Source organism: Tenrec ecaudatus, chromosome 6 (assembly GCF_050624435.1).
Source record: "Tenrec ecaudatus isolate mTenEca1 chromosome 6, mTenEca1.hap1, whole genome shotgun sequence".
NCBI lineage: Eukaryota > Metazoa > Chordata > Mammalia > Afrosoricida > Tenrecidae > Tenrec > Tenrec ecaudatus.
The window spans coordinates 129,342,985-129,367,585 of record NC_134535.1 but is presented as its reverse complement, the minus strand read 5'-3'; the positions used below and the strand labels follow the sequence as shown (position 1 = coordinate 129,367,585).

Genomic DNA, 24,601 nt, shown 5'->3' with positions numbered 1-24,601 from the left:
TCGGCCTAGGTCAACCCATGTGGTGGTGGTGGTGGACCACACAGAGCAGAGGAATCAATGATGTTTCAAGTGAAAGGGATAAATAAGCAGGCTATCTTCACGTGTCCAATCTACCCACCTGCCTGTATCTACCTCCCATTCTAACCTTTCTACACAACATCACCATGTATTCCTTCCTATATGATTTATACGACCGCAATTATAGTACAGACTTTGACAGGGGACTTAATATCACATCATAAAAAAACAGGGAAATACACCAGTCTTCATAGTTTCTATTTGAAGTGGCTGAATAAAGTCCATCATGGGAGACAATAGCTAACAAAATCCATGGGTTTGAAATCCCCCAGGGAGATGACAACAGAATGAGACTAGCAGAGAGATAAAGATGGAAGGGGTAGACATAAAGGCTGAGGAGGAGGAGGAGGAAAATTGGAAGCCAAGGAAGGACTTTTTAAAAGGTCAAGTAAACAAAACTACAGAAAGCTCAGGATAATAACGGAAACTTTGTGAAGTGATAGGAACAGGAAACCAGAAGGGGTGACTTAACAGGTGACCTGTCCAGAGCCCTACAGCTAGGAAGGAATCGTACCGGCACTAGAACTTGAGTCTTCTGTATCTTTTCACTATAACACCATCCATCTTCGGCTAGTTAACACACAATGGTGAAGCTTTTATATGTACATATGAGAGGCTTACATCATGGAAATGGCTCATGTACTGGTAGGGGCTGGCAGGGGCTGATGAAACCAAGATCAGCCGAGAAGATGGCTGGTTCCTTGGCTGCAGAGATGAGTGAATGCAAGTTTGGCACGGTGCTGATCGCCCCCAGGCAGGCAATATAGCAAACCACTGGAGGTAAGATGAGCCAGATGCAGGATCCAGAGCAAGCAAAAACGATGCTCTACAAGCATCCTCACAGCACCACCTATATTGGGAGCAGATCCCCCACCCCCAATGAAACGCCCTTCCAAATGATTGGCTGCTCATAGCAGATTTTATTATGGAGATGATTACATCTTTCATTGTGGGAAGTTACTGCACATTAATGGCCAAACCACTGAGAATTACGACCCAACCAAGTTGACACAAAGCCTCATAATCATACCATCTACCTTCAACCAGGGATAAAGCTGGAGGTGGGTAGACAGGACAAGAAGCCCAGTCCTTGAGTCGTGCTGAGAACAATTTAGATTTGATGACATAAAGCATTTTCTGATGGTTCATGCTCACTGCCATCGAGTCAATGCTGACTCACAGCGAGCCTCTGTGGCTTTCCAAGACTAATAACGGGAATAGAAAACCTAGTCTTTCTCCCAAGGAGCTGCTGGTGGTTTCTGACTGCTGACATTGCGAATTGCAGCCCAACAGGTCACCACTCCACCACCAGGGTTCTGTGTTACGGCTACAGAAGGCTGAAATGAATTCTTAATAAATTGTGCCTCCTTATTTTGAGAGGAGAAAGGCGTGGGAGCTGCAGACAGGCACAGAGGGGCATGGGGAGCAGGCACAGGAAAGAAAACACAGGTGGCCGAGCCCACGCATCGAACGGCAGCATCTGGATGGTCTTGGGCGGCCCCTCAGTCCAGCCCAGCTGTATTTTAGCCCCGCTGTCCTTTGAGTTATCTTTTCCTCCCTAAGTTTATTTTACTGTCCACCGGACAACACGGTAACTCTTAAGGATATCAGAGAAAAGCGGCAAGAAAACCAGAGACTGGGAGCCCTTGAATTGTAATTTCTTTTAATGGTGTGGCCTTGCTCACATAGACAGGGAAATCTGTAAAATCCAGTGCTAGCCTACGCTGGCAGGTCTGTCACACGAGTGGTCTGTGGATATTGTTAGGGGAAGTGGTGAGGGTGAGGAGGAAGGAGGTGGGGGATCCGGCAGGTGAGTGGGTGGCGGTTACAGGTTCATCATCAGCCAGTCCAGCAGCTGCAGCCGTGTCACATTCCCCACCGCCTCGTCCAGTTGCCGCTCCTTCTCGTAGCGCAGCACTGACTGCAGAACCTCCCCCACGCTGCGCCCTTTGTCCACAGCCCTAGCCGAGAGCTGAAGTAGCTGTGGGGGGACACAAAGCGGGAGAGAGGCTCAACATCCACAGCTCACCACAAAGAACCTGTTATCCTTAGAACCAGAGGCCAGGTAGACTCTGGGGTGGGAAGTGGGAGGGTGGATTCAGGTGCCGAGAACCCTGCCTTAATGGTCACGCTTGCTGGCCCGATGCACACGAGAAAGTCCAGCCAGGCCACTCGGTTTCAAGGGAAGAGGTGACCGCCAACCTGTCTGCGATATGGACAAGAGGATTGCCCAGTAGGATCCAAACCTTCCCATGCTTTTCCCCGTCATGTGTGGCCTTCTTGGAGTCTGGGTGTTGTTATTTTCTAAGAATTCTAGAGTACGAAATTCACCATGATCTCTTAAAATAGCTTCTACCAGTGTCTTATGATGAACCAGAGAAAGAAAGAAAAAATACCCAGTGGGAAAAATACTGCCTTCCATCTGCCACTGACTAGGGAGGCCTAGAAGGCACTTCAGAAGTCGTCAACCTCCTTGAAAATATTGCCTAGAGACATAAAGCAACTTATCAGCAGTGTTCTGCTGGTAATTAAAGCAAATTCCATGCCATTGTGTCAATTCTGACTCACGGGAGCCCTATAGGACAGGGTAGCATTAACTGCCGCTGTGGGTTTCTGAGACTGTAAATTCGTGGGAGCAGAAAGCCTCCTCTTTCTCCTGGGGAGTGGCTAGTGGGTTTGAACTGCTGACCTTGCAGTTAACAGCCCAACCTGTAGCCACTACTCCACCAAGGCTCTTTACTGGCAATTGCACAGTCAAAATCTACACCAGGTCTCTGAACCCTGTGTTCATTTCTCTTTCTGTGCATAAAACAATGAAAAAATAACCAAAGCACCCATTTTAATACAAATAGTACATTACTGTTCACATCTGAGACCCTATGATCAAAAAGATGGCTCAAGTAATTCGATTTTATTTTATTCTGGTTCTGACTGTTTTTTTCTTTTTAAAATCATTTTATTGGGGGCTAGTAAACTCTTGTCACAATCCATACATACATACATACATACATTGTGTCAAGCACATTTATACATATGTTGCCATCATCATTCTCAAAACATTCTGACTCTCAGAACATTCAAGCATGTAATTTATCAGGAACTTTATCCGAAGACATTTCTTGCAATGCACTGTGTATGTGTGCCCATTCCAAGTGAAATTTCTATGTACACTAACTTCCTCTAGTTCCTAAATGTATTTCTGCCTAAGGAAAACTAATGCCATTAGAGTAATATCCAAATATTCTATGATGCCAGGTTATTGACTGAGTTTGCTTCCATTGCTAATTATGTTTTAAAGTAACTAAATCCTTTGAAAATTGTCATTTATCTCCATAGTTTGGCCCAGAATTCAGCTGAGAAGTTGTAATGTCAGAACACTAAATACATGCTAGGCCAACCATATGGCATGCTGGTATGTCTGTTCTGTTGAGGCAGCCAAGATTGGGAAGATGGGCAGTGGAAGGTAGGCGAAGTGTCAGCCTCTCTAAACCTAGCTCTCTTGGGAATGGGCTTCAAAGGGTCCAGATATGCGCAAAAGGTACTCCTGGGTCTTAGGGGGGAAATGGGAATGGCTAGAAGCCAAGAGGACAAGCTCTCTCATGGACAGTCAAAGCTACAGATAGGGAGCTAAACCAAGGCAAAACCAAACACCAAGATATTCCCCTTTCTTTTTCCAACGTGTGGTTCTCCAGCTAGAGAAATCGATTGGCTTCTTTTTAAATAGTAAATCCAGCACCTCTCTAAACGTTTAAGTTTAGCCAGGGAGGGCTACTCCCCCTGTGTGGAGATGGGTGCCCACAACACAGACTCCTAGACCTTATCCATTGACTTTTATTGGCGCTCACCGAGTCTAAGGAGCTCTGGTGCTGTGGTGTGTTCCATGTTGGGCTAACTAACCACAAGATCAGTGGTTCAAACCAACCAGCTGCTCCATGGGAGAAAGAGGAGGCTTTCTGCTCCCGTAAAGAGTTACACCCTCAGAAACCCATGGGGGCAGTTCCCCATGTGGGACGCAGGCATGGCCAATAAGACCGCCCTGACTCAGAATCCACAAGATGGCAGTGAGTGTTGTTTTTGCTCTTGTTTTCTCTCACAAATGATCTCTGCCACACCCCTAACCTGATCTAGGCTTTGCTTGCCTCTCCTTAGTGCTCTGGCCCCATGTATGTGTTCACTACTCAACCCCTCCCCTAGACCATTAAGAACAGGTCATCACAAAATGACCAGTCAAAACCAAACCAAACCAAACATGAAGTGTAATTTGTTTATCATTGGCAATGCGACACTTATATGGCCCGCCAAAAATTCAGGAGAGATGACAAGCTCGGTTATACGAATCGGAAATGTGAGTGTTGATTCGCTTTCCGAAGGGAAGAGTCCCCTATTGAAGTGCTTCATTTAGCATACCTCACTTTTGACCCCAGTGCTCTGTGACTTAGAACACCAAGCTCACTGCCATCAGATCTCTTCTGACGCTCACTGGAGGTGGAGTGGGCTACAAGGTGGGCTGCTAGCCCCGAGGTCAGCGGTTGGAAACCACAGACCGCTCCTGGGGAGGAAAAGGAGGCTTTCTACTCCTAGAAAGAGTTACAGTTCCAGAACCAAACGCACAGGGGCCAGTTCTGTCCTGGCCTAGAGGATCGCCAGGAGCTATAGGATTAGCATATTCTATTCCCAAACTTTTTGATGGGAGGCTGCATTTCCCTGTAATAGTCCTGGGGATAATCTCCTGCTGTTACTCCTCCATGTCCATCATCCTCCACCCTCTCTAAATGCCTCAGACACGTCTCCACTATGGGCTTATACTCACCTACCTATCCAAGCTGTGTGTCCTCGGACGAGCTTGGACGCTGGCTCGCATGCCTACAGGCCAGTGGTTCTCAACCGTCCTCATGCCGCGACCCTTTCAGACAGTTCCTCGGGTGGTGGTGACCCCAGCCATAAAAATTACTCTCACTGCTAGTTCATCACTGTCATTTTGCTCCTGCTATGAATTGGGCCACCCAGGTGAAAGGGTTGAGACCCACAGGTTGAGAATTGCTGACTCAGATGAACAGGACACTTGGGAACTTTTCAGTGGCAGAAGCTGCTGGCTGATCTTAATCACTGTTCAGCATAGTCTGCCAATTAGTAACAGCCCTTCTCCAGATAGGTGCTCCACATCGTTTTTGTACCTTACTCTAAATCTGAATAATAGCTAAGAGTCGCAACACACTTTAAAAAGTTATCAGAATGTTAAAAAGAAAGAAAGAAAAGGTAATGCAAGCAACACAAGAAAACGTTAAAATTAAAAACCCAGAACTTCTAGAGCTATCAGAAAAAAAGATAAACCTTGAGAAAATGAACAGTGGAAATTAAACTTATCATGGCTAAAAGGAGAAAAAAATTTGATAGTGGGGTTGGAAGGAAAAATCAAGAAAGTTTTCTCAAAAGTAAAATGAAAGACATGAAAAATGGACAAAGAAAGCTTGAAATAAAATTGAAGGTCAACCAAAGACATGCATTTGACTAATGTGCATTTCAGGAAGGGAAGTAAGAAAAACACTGAAGGGGATATTATCAAAAAGAAGACAACGAAATTGAAAAGCAGAACGGAGACCACAAGTTGTTTAGATTGAACAGGTCCACCCTTCTTCTTAGAGAAAGTGAATGGGGTGCAGGGTGCAGGAGCGGAGAGCCCCATATCAAAGCCACTCGTTCTCAGTTTTCAGAACTACACACAGTGGGGAGGAGTGGTGGCCACCAGGTAACATACAAAAGAAGTCAGAGCACCCATTCGTTTCTCAGCAGCCACAGGAAATCAGAAGACAGTGGGGCTTTGCCACAAATATCTCATCAGAAAACTGTCATTCTAGAATACTACACACAAGCAAACTGTGAGAGCAGAGATGCGAAGACCCCACAACCATACTTGATGCACAAGTTCACAGGAAGCTGCCGGAGAATATGCTTTACCAAATGAGGCAGTGAACCAAGGAGGATGCAAACACGAGTAATTAGAAAACACAAAACAGCCCAAGGGACGGTGTAGTCAAACTGTTTGAGATACAGAAAACCAGGGGGAAATGAGATAAAGCTCCATGCAGTCTACTCCAGGGGAAGGGTGTTCTTGGTGAGGAGATATTCCAATACACTATGGCTGGACAATGACCAATAATTATACAGCCAACCTGATTAAAAACAGGAGGTTCAGGTTTGGCGTACCAAAAGGCAAGCATTCTCTACCCCGTGTCTCCCACTGTGAGTAGCCATGAAACCCAGAGAGAAGGCATGGACCATCTCTTTGAGGAATCTGAACAGTAAATCATAGCAAGCGGGGTTAGAAAGAAAGCTAGAATTTGAAGCACCACTGGCTGAGTGGTGAACCTCCACTTTCCACTCTTCCTCTGGCAGCCTGAACCGACTATATGTAGGCAGCACCAGATGAGACTCTGGTGTTAGCTTGAGCATCATGGGAAGGGCCTGCTCACAGAGAGAGTGGAGGACTTCCCTCATTTCCCCGCCTCCTCTGGTTTCTTCTGCCAGGAAACCCAAGCCGTCCAGTCACCATGGAAATGGTGGGGATGCTAGCTAGTGACAGCAGCATCAGGGAGAGGGCCTACACGTGTCTAAGTCTCTGAGGAAGGGGACCCTTCCTCTAGAATTGGACTGGTTGGCAATCTGAGAGGAAGGGGCGAGCCTCTGTTCCAGTACACCTCCTCAGATACAGTGCATGTGGGCCATGTGAGGCAGAACCAGGCAACTACAACGGCAGCCTCCTTGAGGGAGCTCCAAAGAGCAATCCCTCCTCTTCCTCACTCGGGTCTCCTTCTGTAGCTCGGGGCAAATGGAGAACAATGGCAGCTCTTTACGTGGCCACTGGTAAGCTTCCTAGACTCCAGCCAGGCACTAGGCGATGAGTTCAGAGGTAGGGACAGAAGCACCAAACACAGTATTAAGCCAATAAACTGGCATGTTCCATGAAGCAATGGCACCAAGCCTCCAGACCAAGGAGCCAAATCCCATGCGGTGCTGGACTGGACATAGGCCACCTCAGCAGCTACTCTCTTTTCCATGCTTATTTCTGTCACAGTTTTAAATACATCGTTATAGACAGCGACTACATTACTTGGCTGCCACTCCACCATTATCCACTACACACACTACCCCTAACCGCGAACCCTCCCTTTCCCTCCCTCTCTCTGGGAAGATTTCAGGGAGGGAATCCCTTGGGAAAGCAACTCCACAAAGTTGCCGATGAACTCCAGAGCTCCTGCAGTGAAGTGGTTATGTTTCGGGCTGTTGATCTCAAAGTCAGCAGTTTGAAACCACCAGCCACCTCCTCGAGAGAAAGAAGGGGCTTTCTCTCTCCGTGAAGGGTGACAGTCTTGAAAACCCACGGGGGATGGGGGGGGTGGGGGTGGTGGTTCTGTCCTGTAGGGTGGAGCAATGAGTCAGAATCCACTGGAAGGCAGTGCTTTTGTTTTGGGGGCTCCCCACTGAGCTGTGCCTGCTTGGATCTGATCCTAAGGAGCCAAACAAAGCCAGGGCCTGAACGTAGGCAGCAGCCATGGCCCAGACACCAGACTGGCCACTAGGTGGTGGTGCAAACCTAAGACAAGATCCCTGGTCTGGCAAAGGTATTGAAAGCAGAACTGTCACTGAAACCCAAACTCAGGCTAGTGCAGATTTTAACTCATTTGGTGGAATGTCTCTGAACATGAAAATATTAACATTCTTCATGATTTAATTAAGACCCGGAGGCTCTAATGACTATTCAAAATGTCTAGGATATAATCTGAAATTAATTGGCCTACAAAAAGCCAAGAAAAACCTAAGCTGGCGTGGGGAAAGGCAATCAACAGAGGCCACCATGGAGATGTCAATGATGTTGAAATGCTCTCACAAGGACTTGAGAGCATCCATCATAAAGGTGCTTCAGGAATGACAGACACCTGAATTGTTCCGATTCAGAGCGACCCAACGTGGGGCAGAGCAGAACCGGTGGTTCCTTAGGTGTCTGAGTCTGTCATCGTGACAAGGTCAGGTGGTCTCATCTTTCTGCTTCACAGCAGCTGGTGAATTTGAACTGTGGACCTCGTGGTTGCCAGCCCAATGCTTAGTCCCCAGCGCCACCAGATTGATCCATGAGAGAAAGATTAAACAAACCCATAAACAGCTCAGGATCTATGGAACAATACCCGAAGGTCAAGTACATCGTTAAAATTCAGGAGAGACGAAAGAGGTGGTGAAGAAGAAAAAAATTCATAGAAATACTGACTGAAAATATCCCCCAATGCCCCCAAATCCAAAAATCTACAGAAGAATTCAGCAAGCTGAAAATAAGGTAAACACAAAGAAACCCGCTGTGGGGCCTGTCGTAACCCAATTGCTAGAAGGTACGTCAAAGGGAAAAAGCCATCTTCGAAGCCATTGCAGAAAGATGGCTGATTGTTTCCAGGGGAACAACACCAGTCAAAGCAGTTTTTACATCAGAAACCACGGAGGCGAGGAGGGTGTGACACACATTAAAAATACTAAACAAAAGGCCTGTCGGGCCAGAAAGCCACATCCAGCGCAGAGTGAAAGCTAAAGAACTGTGTTCCAGCGTTAAGGAAAACTAGAGAAATCCCTGTCCCAAATCTCATCGCAGAAGGATTGCTAAAGGAAGTTCTCAAACTGCAGGGAGTCCCACCAGAATGGATCTGGGACACGGGAAGACTTACAGAAGCAGTGAAAAAGAAACCAACCCCAAGCTCAATACAATCGACCATTCCTCCTGGATCCTGAAAGTGTTTCCTAGTTGACAGCAAAAACAATAACACTGTAAATAAAATATACAAAACAGCTAGCACATGAAAGGGGAGAGTAAGGGACTTATATGGGTGGTAGGATTTCCACATTCCCAGTTGAAATGGAAAATTGTTAATTCAAAGAAGATTCTGGAAAATTAAGTATGCAATCCCTAAAAAAAGCCACTAAGAATTAAATTAAAAACACACAAGGAGATATAGCAAAAAATAAACACTGAAGCAATGAAATAAGATTGTAAAATATGTTAAAAGGATCCAGAAGAAGCCAGCAAAGAGAAAATAGAATATAAAACAGATAGTTTTAAAAAGAAAACTGATAATAAGGTATAAGAACAGATGGTGAATCAACCCAGCGATTCTGCAGTAAAAATTCCTGGCACTATACTTCAGTCAGTGTTCAGGCCAAGGAAACCCCATGATCGAGGGGGTAGAAGATCTCCTTGGGGACATTGTGAAGTTAAAAAGACTTGGCAGCATCTACAGCAGACCTAAATCCAAACTTGTCAATGACTGCATTAAATGTAAATGCTACAAACACACCAATTGTCAGATTCGATAAAAAGTATTTTTCTGAACTTTCTGCTCTATTGTCTACAAGAAACTCACTTTACATAAAATGAAGATGAGTAAATTAAAGTAGAAATTTGAACTACCAAGAAAAACATAAATAAAAGAATCCCTTGAACCTTATTGATAGTCAATTGATTACCACAAAGGGGCCAGATGATTCCATGGAGCAAAGACCAATCTCTTCAACAAGTGGTGTTGCGAATATGGAATCTGCACATACAAAGAAATGAACTTGAACTCTTACTTCCTAACATACACAACAATGAACTAAAAGTAGTCAATAGACCCAAGTATAAGCTATCAAATACCTAGAAGAAGACATAGGCGAGAATCTCCATGACCTTGGATGTAGTGTTTTTCAACCACAGCACCACTGGCATTTGAGGTGGGATTGATGTCTGTTGTGGGGTACTGTCCTGTGCATGCTAACTGCAAGGTCAGCAGTTCAAAACCACCAGTTGCCTCTCGGGAGAAAGAGGAGTCTTTTTGCTCCCCTGAAGGATTGCCCTCTCGGAAACCCACAGGGCCTTCTCTCCTCTGTTCGCTCATGTCACTATGGGTTGGCATCGACATGGGATCACTGAGTTTGGTTTAGTTTTTGGTCCTGTATGTTGCAGGATGTCTAGTACCATCGGTGGCCTCTACCCACATAATTTCCTCCTTCCACCCATCAACTGTAACAGGAAGCAAAACTCTTAAAAATACAAGCAGCACACATTGAAGCATTCTGACAAAAACTTGGAGTAACAAAATTTTCCTTAATGTGAGCCAAAGCCAGAAACAATGAGAAAAAAGATACTGAGGCTTGACTCCACAGGCAAAAGTAAACCATCAATAATAAAACAACCTGAAAGGCCAGTGATTCATAACAAAGGTTCACATCCATGCCTTTTCAGGACTTTCGCCTAATAAGAAAACCATCAACAATTCCACTGAAAAATGAGGAAGGATCCAACCACTCGTGATAAAAGAAATTCCAGTGGCTCATAAATGGATGAAAAGAGATGCACCCCCCATCTAATCCCACAAATGTAACGCCAGCCAGGCCTCGGCAAATCAAGCCTGACCCTCACTGCTGGTGCCGGCGTGGGCAAAGAGACACTCTCACATCGTTTTCCGCCACCTCCATGTCAGCTTGCTGCCGGGCAGTGGTGCCTGGCATGCTGCCAGGATGCTGGAAGCTGTGCCACCTCCCTGCCGCACACTGCCATCACGTTGGTACCGACTTACAGAGATTCTATGGGGCAGGGTAGAACTGCCCCTGGGAGTTTCCAGAACCATAACTCTTTAATGAGAATGGAAAGTCTCATCTTGCTCCCGCGGAGCGGCGGGTGGATTCAACCTGCTGACTGTGGTTAGCTGCCCACCTCATAACCTGCCATGCCATCAGCACTCCAATCAATATTTTACAGGGGGGCGGGGGGGTGTTTCAAGAGAGCTTCCAGATTAGGCCAGAATACGGAGAAAAGTCTGAAGATCGACTTCTGAAAATCAGCCAGCATGGAAACCCTGTGGGTCGCAACAGAAGAGTGCTGGAAGAGAGATCCCTAGTTGCAAGACATTGAAAATACACAGAGGCCACAGCCATGGACGCCAACATGCTAGTCATCCTGACGGTGGCACTGGATAAGACCCTGGTTGCTTCTGCTGTGCACGGGTTGCCATGGGTCAGAGCCAACCCAACAGCAACAACAATGATACACTGCCTAATAAGCATGTAAAGCCATCTAGACTTCGTGGAAGGAAATTTAGATCATATCTTCAAAAACAAGCCCAGGGTCCCCCTGGCCTTGCAGTCCTTTCCCAGGCATTTAGCCCAGAGACTCGTAGGCACATTTGAAACCAGGCAAAGGGAGCTCTCTTCCTGGGTTTTCATTGCCTCACTGCACGTGGCAGGGAACTATGGACCATGGAAATGCCCAGAGATCGGAGGGCAGTTAAATCAGTAATGACATTGCCATACAAGAAAATAACAGCCAGCCGTCAAGAATAGTTGGGCAGCTGTGTGCATGGCACAACCACCTGGGTGTGCATGCACATTTCTGGAAAGATAAGCCAAGGTCCATCAGAATGTTTTTCTCCAGGAGGGGAATAAAGAAATTCCTTTGTGCCTTTGGATTTTGACCCGTGTGCCTGTCTTGCCAATTTGGGAAACCAAGGTGGTTTGGCAGTCTGCTTTTATAAGTAGGCCGTGGAGTGGATTCCAGTTCAGAGAGATCCTGTAAGACAGAGTCGAACTGTCCCCACACGGTTTCTAAGGCTGTGCTCTTTAAGGAAGGAGACCTGGTGATGCAGTGGCTATGCACTGGGCTGCAATCCACAAGGTCAGCGGTTTGAACCAGCCACTCCACAGCAGAATGATAGGCTTTCTGCTCTCAAATAGACTTACAGCCTTGAAAAACCACGGGGCAGGTTGACTGTCTCCTAAGGTGGCTATGGGTCTGAATCAAACCTACAGCAATGGGTTTGGTCAGAATCAGTTCAAGGCAACAGGCCTGGTATTTGGTCTCCAATTAGAGACCAAAAGGCAGCAACTTGGGAAGGGGGCAGACTCTCCAGACTCAAACCTGGCTGTCAGAGAGCGGCTCCAAAGTCAACAGTGAGAAGAATTCCAAAGTGCACAGAACATGATCAGCAATAACAGTGATTGGCTACTTTCTCATCTGCCTTTTTTTTTGGTGTTCTCTCTCTCTCGAGCCAATCAGAACTTGATGGGGAGAAATGTGGTGTCATTGTTTGAATCCCCTTCAAATTTACGACACTTCCGAGACAACTAACTAAGAGAATAATGACAAGTTTTCAAGAGTCATAAATCTAGACCCCATCACATCTCCTCCCGACACATCTTAGATACTTACTTTCCAGCAGGATGGTCTTATGTTGGATTATGGCATCCCATCCAAAACATAGTTTGAACCCCAAGTTTTAATCTCTTTTCACCGAGTCTCTCAGATCTTCCTTATTTAGCCACTCTCATCAATAAATACAGAAAACGAAGACAATATAATCTATCCCCCCCACCCCCATTGATAGGCCCCTCTACTGGGTAAATCTCCAATTTGACTTTATTACCTCTGTCAAGAGACAAGACCGTTACATTTCCACTGTCACTCTTCTACTCGTCCTGGGCTCATCTTCACAGTCAAAAAGAAACCGGAACCTAAGCCCCAAATGAAACATTAACAAAGCCTTTCAAATGCCCCCGACTTGGCTCCCTCTTACCTTCTCCTGGATGCCTTCATCATCACCAGCAAAGTATAAAATAGGGACATTGAGCTCGGAGGCTGCTACCCACTGAAGAACAGCTTGGAGTTGCTTGTTCTGAACCGTATCCGTCAGGTTCTGGTTGCTGACGATCACTTTCGGGACTGCACACTCTTCCGGGGATGGCCCGGATAGGCTTCTCAGCTCATTCTGGATCGTCTGGTAGGCATTCTGGAGGATGGTTTCTGTGGTCCCCGTGCCCTTGACGGGTAAGCACTCATATAAATTGTCCGGGAAGGCAGAAGCTGGTCGGCTGGCATCCCCAGACTTCTCATCGCCCAGCTCTGCCAAGGGCGAGTCACAGGACTTGGCAATGATGAGGCACAACTTCATCACGGAATCTGTCAAGTGTTGCACAAACTGCCCGTTCATGTGGCCTTCCAGCTGGTTGGCAACCATCTTGGTCAGGCCAGCAAGGACGCCTCCGGACTCCTCATCGCATCCTTTAGTGGGAGAAGGGGTGGCGGCTCTTTCGCACGGTTGGCTTTCTTCCTTAGCTGGCTGCTCTGGCCCCTTGGGATCCTGCACCTTAAATATGGTCTCCCCGAGCAAATTCCGAATGAAGTTGAAGACAACGCTCATCAAGTCCTTCTTTTCTTCTTGATGATCGCCCATAAAGTGAGGATGCTGAAGGCTGGACGCATCGGGAGACCCGGGAGACTTCATGGGAGGCAAATTGGTGCTGCCCGCAGCTTCCAGGAAGCTCTGGGCGTCCATTCTGCCTCCTTGAGCCAGATGGTATTGGATCAGAAGTAAGGCAGAGACGATCAGGTCCTTGGCCCAGGACTCGGAACCATACATAACATTCTCCAGGTTCTCTGGGCCACCCATGGGGGGGCTGTTGCAGGTCTCCCGAATATATTCAACGGGGTTGTCTGGGCCAGGCGCGCACTCTTTGTTGACTGAAAAGGCTGCACGCTGGGGGCCTGGAGACTTACAATCTTTCTGTTGAGTCTTATGCCACAAGGTCAGACTCTCCTTGATTATGTGTTCTCCCAGAGTTTCAGCACAAGACTTCTCTGGTGTGGGCTCAGGGGAATACATCTTTTCCCTGAATTTAGCTTCCGATTTCATTGTTGGAAAAATGAAATGTCTCGGGTCACCCATTCCCTTCATGGAGAAAAAGGAGTAACACTCCTTGGATTTCCGGATAGGATCAGGGGCTTTTTGGGGGAATATCACGTTGTATAGCTGGCTCAGCATGGCGTCCATGATATCGGTGGCTGTCTGGCTGCCGTGAGAGAAGAGACCTCTTTTCATAGCAGAGACAAAGTCTGTGTCAGTCATGAGAGTCCCTGTGACATTGTGGAGGTTCCTCATGAAGGAGTCGATGAGATCAGAGACCACCTCTTTGGCATGTCTGATCAGTACCTTCTTCAGCAGGATGGTGGCAATGGTTGTGTCCTTCACCTGGATCTTCAGGGTCTTCATGATGGAGACCATCATATCGGACACCACACTGTTCGCATAGGTCATGATGCCTTGACTCACCGAATTTGTAAAATCATTGGTTCTTTCTGATCCTCTGAACATCTTCTTCTCCACAGGGAAGGCCCTCCCGCCCTCTCTGGCATCACCCGCGTTACGAGATTCAAACACCTCCTTATAGAAAAAAGACTTCCGAGAAGCAGGCTTGTCGTCTAGAGTCTTGCCTCCCTTGGTGTTCTCCTTGATCTTCAGGGTGCTCTTGTATCTCATAGTCGGGGGGCTCCGCGGCGATTCTCCCCTGCCCCCCACGCTGGGAGCCTTGTCTGACACCGGGGCCGTGGAGCACGCAGTCACAGTGTCATTGACCAGCTCTGAGGCCACCTTGCTGAGGCTGCGGTTGGGTTTGGGTTCATCCCCCATGTACAAGGACTGATGGACGCACTTGTTTTCCAAGCCATCGATCTTCTCGTTGATCTCCTTGCGGGCCATGGCTATGACGAGGTTTGTAAGGCGATTCGCATAGAAGGAAACTTCATCGACTGCTCTCTCATTCCCCATGGGGCCCGTGGGAGGAGCCTCCTTATGCGTCACCTCGAAATGCAGTCTCCCTGGCTGGCCCGTGTTGGTGGTGTTATAATAGTCTAAGGAGAAACCCCTGTGCGGGTCTGGTGACGTGGTCATTTCCCCACCAACAGGGGGTTCCCCGGGCTTGAACGCAGCATCTTGCAACCCCGCTGTGCTCTTTTCCAGGTCTTTGCGGAGCCAGCTGAGCACTCGGATGGGATCGGTTGGGGCATCCTTAAAGACAGACAAGGATTCATTGACTTTCACACGGAACAGCTGTGTGACATGCAAGACCACCTCAAAGATAGGTTACAAAACTGCCACTCCCGTTAGACCTTAGCTGCTTCATAATTGTGCAAAATTAACCACTGACTGACAGTTTGCCATGCGTCAGGCCGTGTTCCAAGCGAGTTAAGGCTACGGCTCATCCTCATTTTACAGTGGAGGAAATTCAAGGACAGGGACATTAGTAACTTGCCTGATACTGTAATTACTGATGGAGCGTGGGATCCCAACCCAGACAGTGTCACTCCAGAGCCCATTCTTTTGACCATCACACTGTATTATGTCCAATAGCCTACAGCCTTAGGACCCAACAGTCATCCGAGACATAGAAAAGTGAGCATTTGAGCCGCTTCGGGTTGTTTTCCTGTATTGGTAGTGGCACATCTGTAATGATTACCTGCCTTTGCTTAGGCCTCTTATCACAGGTATAGCTTTCGAAAAGCTAGACAGTTGAAGTGGGCAGTCAATTACTCAGAGAGACAGTGACGAGCACAATTTGGTGTGCGAATGAATCCCAATGGACCACTTGACATCACAATCCGATTTACAATTGAGGAGTTAATATGTATGTGAAAATTATTCATTGATGTTCATACGCAACGTCTGAGGGTCACGATCAGGGACAAGCCCATCTACATACAGGTAGTGCTGTAGGGTAGGCATTTTGAACTGCTAACCATCAGCTTGGTGGTTCGAAGTCACCAGCTGCTCTGAGGGGAAACGTTGAGGCTATCTGCTCCTGTAAAGATCTATAGCCTCTGGAACCCTCCATAGTGTTGCAAAGAACGGGAATTGACTCAATGGCAGTGGAACAGGGTGGGTTTGGGGTGTAGGTGGTAGTCTATATATGGAAAAAAAACACCCTCTTCCCTTGAACGTCATATAAAAATCATACATGTAAATGTATCCTATTTGCTACCAGATGTAAATTATTGTTATAATTACAGAAATATGTCTATCTGGAAATGATAATAACTATGGATGGTGTCTGGGAAATTATTTGGTGTTTTATGACCAAATGTCATTGGTATTGGGCAAAAAATAAACAAAAACTGAATTGCTGTGGAGTCTCTTTCAACTCATGATGATCAGTGATGTCAGAGTGGGACTGGGCTCCATCAGATTGATTGTTAAAAAGCAGATAAACCCAAAGCCACTCTCACTGCCATCAAGGCAGTTCCAACCACAGCAACCTGTGGGACAGGGTAGAACTGCCCTTCTGCGCTTCCTAGACTTTAACTCTGAGTGGAGCCACTGGGGGTTTCCACCTTACAGTTAACAGCTCCGCTGGTAACCCACTCCATCACCAGACCGCCAGGTCTTTGATAAGGTAGCCCTGGGTGACCTTCAACCACCAACCCTTTAGGTTGCAGTTGAGTATGTTAACTTTTCACATGATGCAGGGCCTCCCATTGCTCTTGCTGCTGTTGGGTGCGGACCGATGGACAGAGCTCTGTCCTAGAGGAGCGTTCGGGTTGGGCTCCACTCGATGACCCAGAGCCCTGGCTTTCTGTTTTGTACTCTGTGAGCCAGGACAACAATGCTGAAAGCTGGACACACAGCATTTTCTTTAAGTCTGTGCTTACCCAGAAGGCAGTTAGTTTGGATTTAGCGTTTTCCAGTTTTACAGGTGAGAAAGCAGATGCTTAGAGACGTTGAATAGGAGCCCTGATGTTGTAGTGGTTATGTGCAAGGCTGTGATCCGCAAGGTCAGTAGTTCAAAACTACCAGTTGCTACATGGGAGTAAGAAAGGGCATTCTACTCCCGTAAAGAATCTTAAATGTTTTGGTTAGCAGCTTACAGCTAATTAGTGGGTGTGGTGGGGCTAGTCAAGGAGTTCTGGAGGCGTAGTGTCAGGTTTCCAACCACAGGTCAGCAGTTGGAAATCACTAGCCACTCCAAGGGAGGAAGACAAAGCTTTCTACTCCCACCGAGAGAGTGTGACTCTCAGGAACCCACAGGGGCTGTCCTTCCCTGTCCTGTAGGATCACTAAGAGTTGGAATTGACTTTATGGCAATGAATTTGGGTTTTGGTTTTGGAATGGGGCTATTCAGATCCAGTTATGACTCCCAAACCAGTCCTCGGCACATCGAGCATAGATGTGCTGTGTGGAAGACTGGGAAAGGAGAAGACACAGTTGTTCCCCTGATGCTGTTCTGAACTGTAAAGTGTGCATAGCGTGACAAAAGAATGATCTCAGACATGTAAACTCTGCTCAGACTCAATTCAACTGACCTGCTGGCTTCCTTTCTAGTGTGGAAAAGGCTAATTTCACTTTCATTTGCATACCATTTCATTTCAATATTCCTTACTTGTTCTTTTTATAAATGCACGTGCTTTTGTTGTTTTATTTTCTCTTTGAACTGGTAACATCTCATCGATGATTTAAACTCTTTAACGGGGTTGTGTGTGTGTGAACACTTTATTGTGGTTTGGGTGAAAGTTGGCAGAGCACGTAGTTTCTCATTCAACACTTTATATACACTTTCTTTGGTGACTTTAGCTGTCAACTCCTTGAGGTAACCACATCCTTCCTACCTGCTCCTGAGTTCTCACATCCCTCTGTCCTTCCTTCATTCCCCTTTCTGCCTTCTGAACTTTGTTTTTGGGCAACAATTGTAAGGTTTATTGCTCTGAGAGTTAGTTCCTCGTGGGTGTTATTGTTCACGTTAAGAGACGTGGCTGTGGTTTGGTGGTAAGGTGATCCCTATGGGCAGGTTCCGTTCCAGGGTTGAAGGGTATCTAAGAGCGTAGTGGTAGTGGTAGCCGGGTACCATCTGGTCTTCTGGTCTTGGGCTACTGGAGGTTGTGGTCCACTAGTTCTGTGAACTAATTGTTTCTTCCTGGAGTCATTGATTGCCCTCTGGATGGGAAAAGACCAATAGCTGCACCTTGCATCTCCCAACTTTGTTAAGACTGGGGCCACTACCCAGGAGCCCTGGTGGCCTCCCTGGGAGTCAGAATAGTCTCAATGACAGTGAGTTTTTTGAAGTCACTACTCACCAAGGTAGAATGCAGAACATTGTGGATCATGCTACGTCCATTGACCTAGATGTCACAGTTCAGAGACTGTGGTTCTATGCCCACAAACTCCGTGACTCAGTCTCTCATGTTTGCTTATGCCTAAGACATTTCGCCCCCCACCCCCCACCCCACCCCCCGTATGCACCACCAGGTCTCTGAGACACTTGAAGCAATACAAATGTGTGCAGAAATATCCTCTACGAAACTTATGGATGTACTAGTGGGGATACCCTCATATGCCACCCCACACCTGTTCAGACTGCCTTATCTGTGCAGTCTGGTTTTTAACAAAATTGTTGCAGCAGGTTTGTACATGATAGCACTTTCCACTGCTGCCTCAACTCCTGTGGGCCTCCCAGGGTTGTGTCTTCCTTTGCTGTCACCACGTATGCTGACCTCTTAGTCTCATCCATTTTTGAGAATTACTCCCTACTTATTTACAGATAGGCACACTTACCTGCCAACAGGCATGTTTCTCTCTCTCTCTCTCTCTCTCTCTCTCCACACACACACACACATACATACATACATACATACATACATACATACATACATACATATACCAAATAGGTTCTGACCAAACAGAAGGCTAGGTAACATTACTTGCAAATGGTTTCAGTATATATTAACACTAAGGGTGAGTATTGCAAGAGTGATTCTGTTGAACTACAAGGTCCCAAAGAGGAGAATGCTCTCCCTATGGTTTCACATCTCTGACCCAGAGATCTACGAAGCACTGTCTCTGCTAGTTGTCAATTCATCGTGTCTCCACTCCCAAATCCACTCTTCTTTGTCTTGCTTTGTGACACTGGAGCTGGCCATTTGCTTTCTCAGTGGAGGACCCCAGAGGGACACTTGTGGTCATAGTGCGCCTGCCTGGCCCTGGTGAGTGTGTGTGGGTGAGTGTTTTCTGAAAACCAGCAGGGTGGCCTGGTGGGACTCGTCTCAGCAGGGTGGCTGGAGGGGAAAGGCAGTTCCTGCCCATTCTTGGTCCCTTCTTTGACGGCTTTTCCTTATTGTGGGATGCTTCTGGGACTCGCACTGTCCTCTTTACCTCTTTTAATAGTTCCTTCTCTTTTGCTGGTAAACAAGTTTTCATTTCCTGACCAGCTTCGGTCTGATACAGCGGCTGATACAAAGATGGTCTTTACTCGGTTTTTGATTTTTGAATGATGGAGCCAGAAACAATGCTACTCAGCTAGGAGTTTATTTTCTGACGATGCCGAGGCCCTCCTACACTTCAGGCAAGAGACATTTACTTCCAATCCCCATCTGTTTGAAACTTGCACAAGAGTTCATTGTCATCATTTTTAATTACCTCTAGTATATGACTTAATATTAATTATTAATAATTAAGATCAATTAACTGTTGATATTCTGTCCATATGACAGAATTTTTTTTCCCAAAATATGAAAAAAAATTGCGTTCCTGGGTATTTGGGGTTCTATAGGAATTCGTTTCCCCTTCAAGAATTCATCTTCTGAAACAAGAGAGGATATTGGTGGTAGAAAGAATAATACTGCTTTCCATGTGTGTTTTATAAGGCGACCTGACCCTTACCGGTTTCCATTCCTGGGCTTGGCCATCTTCAGGTGAATAAGCATCAACTTTGCATACTCCATTTTGGCTTTGTAACCAGTCAACTTTCTCTGACATCTGGCAGTAGGGAAAAAAAATGAGAAGGCATCAGCAAAGGGGCAAGGTATAGAACAAGAAGAAGAAACAAAGCGAACGGTGGTTGGTGTGAAACATAGAAACAATGTGTTCAATATACACCGGTCCCAAGAGCTCCTTGTGCCCCACTTTAACTCAGGGACTTGTTCTCCTCCGCTATCGACTGCAGGGAGAGTTCTTACACATGGGCGTATGGTGAGTGCCTGGTATATAATGCAGATGCTTGGCATGGTTCTGTGAAATGAATGGACCTAAGTAACCATCTCCGCTGCTTGGTGCCTTGCTTTGACAGCACCCCCACCAACCCCTTCCCACCCATTGGGGTTTTAATTACCTTCCATATGCAACATGATCAAAACAGAATTAAGTTACATCTTAGTGTGCCACTGACTTAATCTTTGTTTCTAGATCAGTTTCTTCTTCCTTTTGCACATTAAAAAAATCATTTCATTGGGGGCTTATATAGCTCTTATCACAATCCATCCATCCATTGTGTCAAGTACATTTGTACATATGTTGCCATCATTTTCAAAACATTTTCTTTCTACTTGAACCCTTGGTATCAGCTCCTCACTTTCCCCCTTCCTCCTTCATGAACCCTTGATAATTTATAATTATTAGTTTTCAAGTCTTACACTGACCGATGTCTCCCTTCACCCACTTTTCTGTTGTCTGTCCCCCTGGGAGGGGGTTATATGTAGATCATTGCCATTGGTTCCCCTTCCCCCCCCCCCCCCACCTTCCCCTTCTGGTATCACTACTCTCATTATTGGTCCTGAGGGGTTTGTCTGTCCTGGATTCCCTGTGTTATAAAGCTTTTATCTGTACCAGGGTGCATGCTCTGGCCTAGCTGGATTTGTAAGGTAGAATTAGGCTCATGATAGTGGGGGGGTGGCAGAAAGCATTAAAGAACTAGAGGAAAGTTGTATATTTCATTGACTCGATCTCTTCCTTGTGACCCTTCTGTAAGGGGATGTCCAATTGTCTGCAGATGGGCTTTGGGTCTCTACTCTGCTCCACAACCCCATTCACATTGGTATGATTTCATTCTGGTTCTTAGATGCCTGATACATGATCCCATTGACACCTCATGATCACACAGGCTGGTGTGCTTCTTCCATATGGGCTTTATTACTTCTCAGCTAGATGGCCACTTGTTTATCTTCAAGCCTTGAAGACCCTAGCTGCTATCTTTTGATAGCTGGGCACCATCAGCTTTTTTCACCACATTTTCTTATGCACCCGCTTTGTCTTCAGTGATAGTTTCAGGAAGGTGAGCATCACAGAATGCCAGGTTATTAGAACAAAATGTTCTTGTGTTGAGAGAGGACTTGAGTAGAGGCCCAATGTCCGTCTACCTATGTGCTTTATTCTTGAGTTAATTCTAGAGTGAGAACTCACTCACATTAGCAACAATTTCAGTAGCTTGCTCTTAACAGCAATCACTCATTCTCCTTTCAGTTTATCCACAGTTCTGAAGATATTTCTCAGTCCCTTTGAGTCCATTAAACATCCAAATGACACACTATTACACAATATGCATAATAAAGGACTCTCCAGTAGGCCTTTGATGCCCCTGGCTAGTGTCAACTTAAAAAAAATCATTTTACTGGGGCTCATACAACTCTTATCACAATCCATATATACATCAATTGTGTAAAGCACACTTATACATTTGTTGCCCTCATCATTCTCAAAACACTCACTTTCTGCTTGGGCTCCTAGCATCAGCTTCTCATTTTTCTTTCTTCCCCCCCTCCCTCCCCATTCTTCCTCCCTCCTTGATAATTTATAAATTATTATTTTATCATATCTTACACTGCCAGACGTCTCCCTTCACCCACTTTTCTGTTGTCCATTCTTCAGGGAGGAGGTTATATGTAGAACCTTGTAATCAGTTCCCCCTTTCCATCCCCCTTTCCTCCTCTCTCCTGGTATCACCACTCTCCACAGGTCCTGAAGGGTTCATCTCTCCTGGATTCTTTGTGTTTCCAGTTCCTATCTGCACCACTGTGCCTCTTCTGGTATAACCAGGTTTGTAAGGTAGAATTGGGATGATGATAGTGTGGGGGGGGAACAGGGGAGGAAGCTTTTAAGAACTAGAGGAAAGTTGTGTGTTTTATCAATCTACCCTGCACCGAGTGCCTCAGTGCCTCATCTCCTCCTCACTTCCCCTCTGCACAGGATGTCCAGTTGTATACAAATGGGCATTGGGTCCCCATCCCACACTCCCCCTCATTCACGATGGTATGATTTTTTGTTCTTTGGTGCTTGATACCTAGTCCCTTTGACCCCTGTGATCACGCAGGCTGGTGTGCTTCTTCCATGTGGGCTTTGTTGCTTCTGGGCTAGATGGTCGCTTGTTTACCTTCAAACCTTTAAGACCCAGACTCTGTATCTCTCAGTAGCTGAGCACCATTAGCCTTCTTAACCACATTTACTTATGCCCACATTCGTCTTCACCATTTATATGGGGAAGGTGAGCACACAATGATGTGAACTCTTCAATGGGCCTTTGTCCATGGGTGTAGTGATACTCTGGTTGGCGTGAGCGCTTTCACAGCCCTCAACGTTTTGCCAGTCTCAGTGAATGGCACCACCATCTAGCTACCTGATTCTCAGGGTTCCTGTTAGTTGTCTTCAGCCCAGAGTCTCTGACTTTGAGCTACTAGCTTCATTCTTGTCCCACGTTCAGCTCCTTTCCTGTGGAAAGGATTGTCTAGACTTGCTGCTGTTTCATTGCCTTACTTCAGAACTGACCTCAGAACCAATAGCCCTGATTCTACAGACACCTTTGGCTTTGGGCCTTCCGCATTGCATCTTACTCAGTAGCCTTTGAACACACAGACAACCACTTTGATGATTAGAGGTTCTAATACAGGGTTGCCCACTGATCATCTCTCAGTAAGTAGCTTCTCTGTGCCCTTTCCCTCCATGCCACACTCTCATTACTGCTCTTCCACGCTGAGGGTTTTTCTTCTTTCACTACAAATTGTGTTCCAATCTATACCTCTCCATAAGCAAGATGGAAGAAGATGGCTAATTTTCCCTTTCCAATGACCTCCAATATATGTGTGGAACAGACATGTGTCTTCTAATTCTGATAATATGCTTGTTGAATTTTGTTAAAAAGGAATCCAAAAGTTCATTGTCATTTTCAAAGTGAAAGTTGTGTTTTAGAGAGGCTCTCTTGAAGTAAGTAGAGCATTATTGGGGGGTGGTGGTGAATATCTGTGAAGTGCAAGTACTTGCTTTCAGTGACCTCGGCCTGGGGTACGTGGACATCTCCCGCAAAATAAATCCAACACAAATTAAAGACAGGCTAACCACATGATTTAAACATATATGGGTAGATATGTTATTATTAGTACTCAGAATACGATGGGCAATTCTTTAAAAGAAAATGCAATGTTTCAAGAACGATTGTTTGCTACTACAAAGATTTGTACCTATTTTCACCCTGATGGATGAAATTAACATGAAAAACTAATTCTTCCTGGTAACACATTAAAATAGATTCCTTGAGTAAAGAGCAATGTCGCCACCTCGATTATATCTTAGAGTCATTAAGAGAGCTGTTAAAAAATACTGAAACTAAACTGCTATCCCAGAAAATATTATTTCAGTTTGGGAGTAGAATGCGTGGGGCGATTTGGCATTTCATTTCATAAATGTACTCATGTGATTCTGATGTACATTCAGCAGCGACTATCCCAGAGTCAGGTTTTATTTGGAGATAGTCTCTGAAAAGAGCTAGACCGTTCCAGATATAATTATTCATCACTGGTTTTAAACACTGTCTGAAAGTGGTAGTTCTGTCTTTGGCTTATTTGGGTGGCGTGTCCCCTAATGAGGAAGTTGTCAATTCCTCGGAAGTTTAATCTCATTTCCTTTCATTGCCTCTCAGCAGCACTGCTTGTGTCGGGATTATGAGGCTTGGGCACTATGACCAGGAAGCAGGAAAGGAAATAGAAGGTATTATGACATGGGCAGAGAAGTGGGGAAAACTGGAAGCAGGTTGTCTTAAATAGTTGACAATGTAATCCAAAGTCAGAAGAAACTTGGGTCTCCTCATTTCCATTTTACCTTGTCAATCAAATGAATTTCTTATAGAGAGGAAAATTAGATCCACAGGAGCTACGATCTCATTTAGGTTAAACATTACAATAAAAAAAGTAAGGATGAAAATTGAGTGCAAAATAGTATAGAAATTATGGGACTACTTACTCTTACTGAGGCTAGCTTCTGAGATATAAAGAAAGCTCTTGATTAATGCTGTTGTCTTCACTCTTCCTAAGTTCACCCTCCCCTCCTGCCATGTAATATAAAGAATCTGCAGAGAAAAGACACAAAGAAAAAGGACTAATTAACTTTACCGAGGAACCCCATTACTCTTACTACAAAACACACCCATGTCTCTCTTATCATCCTGGTTAGGTTCCAAAGACCAGGCCATGACGTGAAAATGGATGACCACATCATTACATGACTGCCACATTTAATGACCAAAGTTCACTAAGAATGAATGGTCCAGGCAAGTTGACACATATCTTAGCCATCACCGCCAGTACTGCTCTTACCTTGCTCCTTGATATGTGCTACAGCCAGATATAAAAATGTCATGAATGTGCAAAATAGACCAATAACACATTTTTAAATACTATCTAATATGGGTGCTGGAGAATGAGCTAGTGAGGAGTAGGGTAAAGCGCTGGCCTGCTCACCACCAGGCATGCCGCTCAGCCCAGTCTGCTCCCATAAAGATTTACAAGCCTCGGACACGCTGCATACTGTGCAGGGCTATCACATTTAATTAGATATTTAGGAAATACTCCATGGAGAGGGTAACCTTTCACTTGGGTTGGAATTGAGAGATGCATTATTGGGGTAGGGGGGAATGGAGTGGATATCCCCAAATG

At 45.8% G+C, this 24,601-nt stretch overlaps 1 protein-coding gene across 1 annotated transcript; it reads right to left on the bottom strand.

Annotated features, from left to right (window-relative positions):
- Positions 1 to 1,799: 1,799 nt before the first annotated feature.
- On the bottom strand, positions 1,800 to 24,168 carry AKAP3 (A-kinase anchoring protein 3). Its single transcript, XM_075553141.1, has 4 exons — positions 23,910 to 24,168; positions 19,569 to 19,664; positions 12,663 to 14,930; positions 1,800 to 2,059 (listed from the first exon to the last, which is right to left on the bottom strand). Exons 2-4 carry the CDS (start codon positions 19,662 to 19,664, stop codon positions 1,904 to 1,906), a joined length of 2,520 nt encoding a protein of 839 aa, XP_075409256.1. The 5' UTR covers positions 23,910 to 24,168; the 3' UTR covers positions 1,800 to 1,903.
- Positions 24,169 to 24,601: the final 433 nt, after the last annotated feature.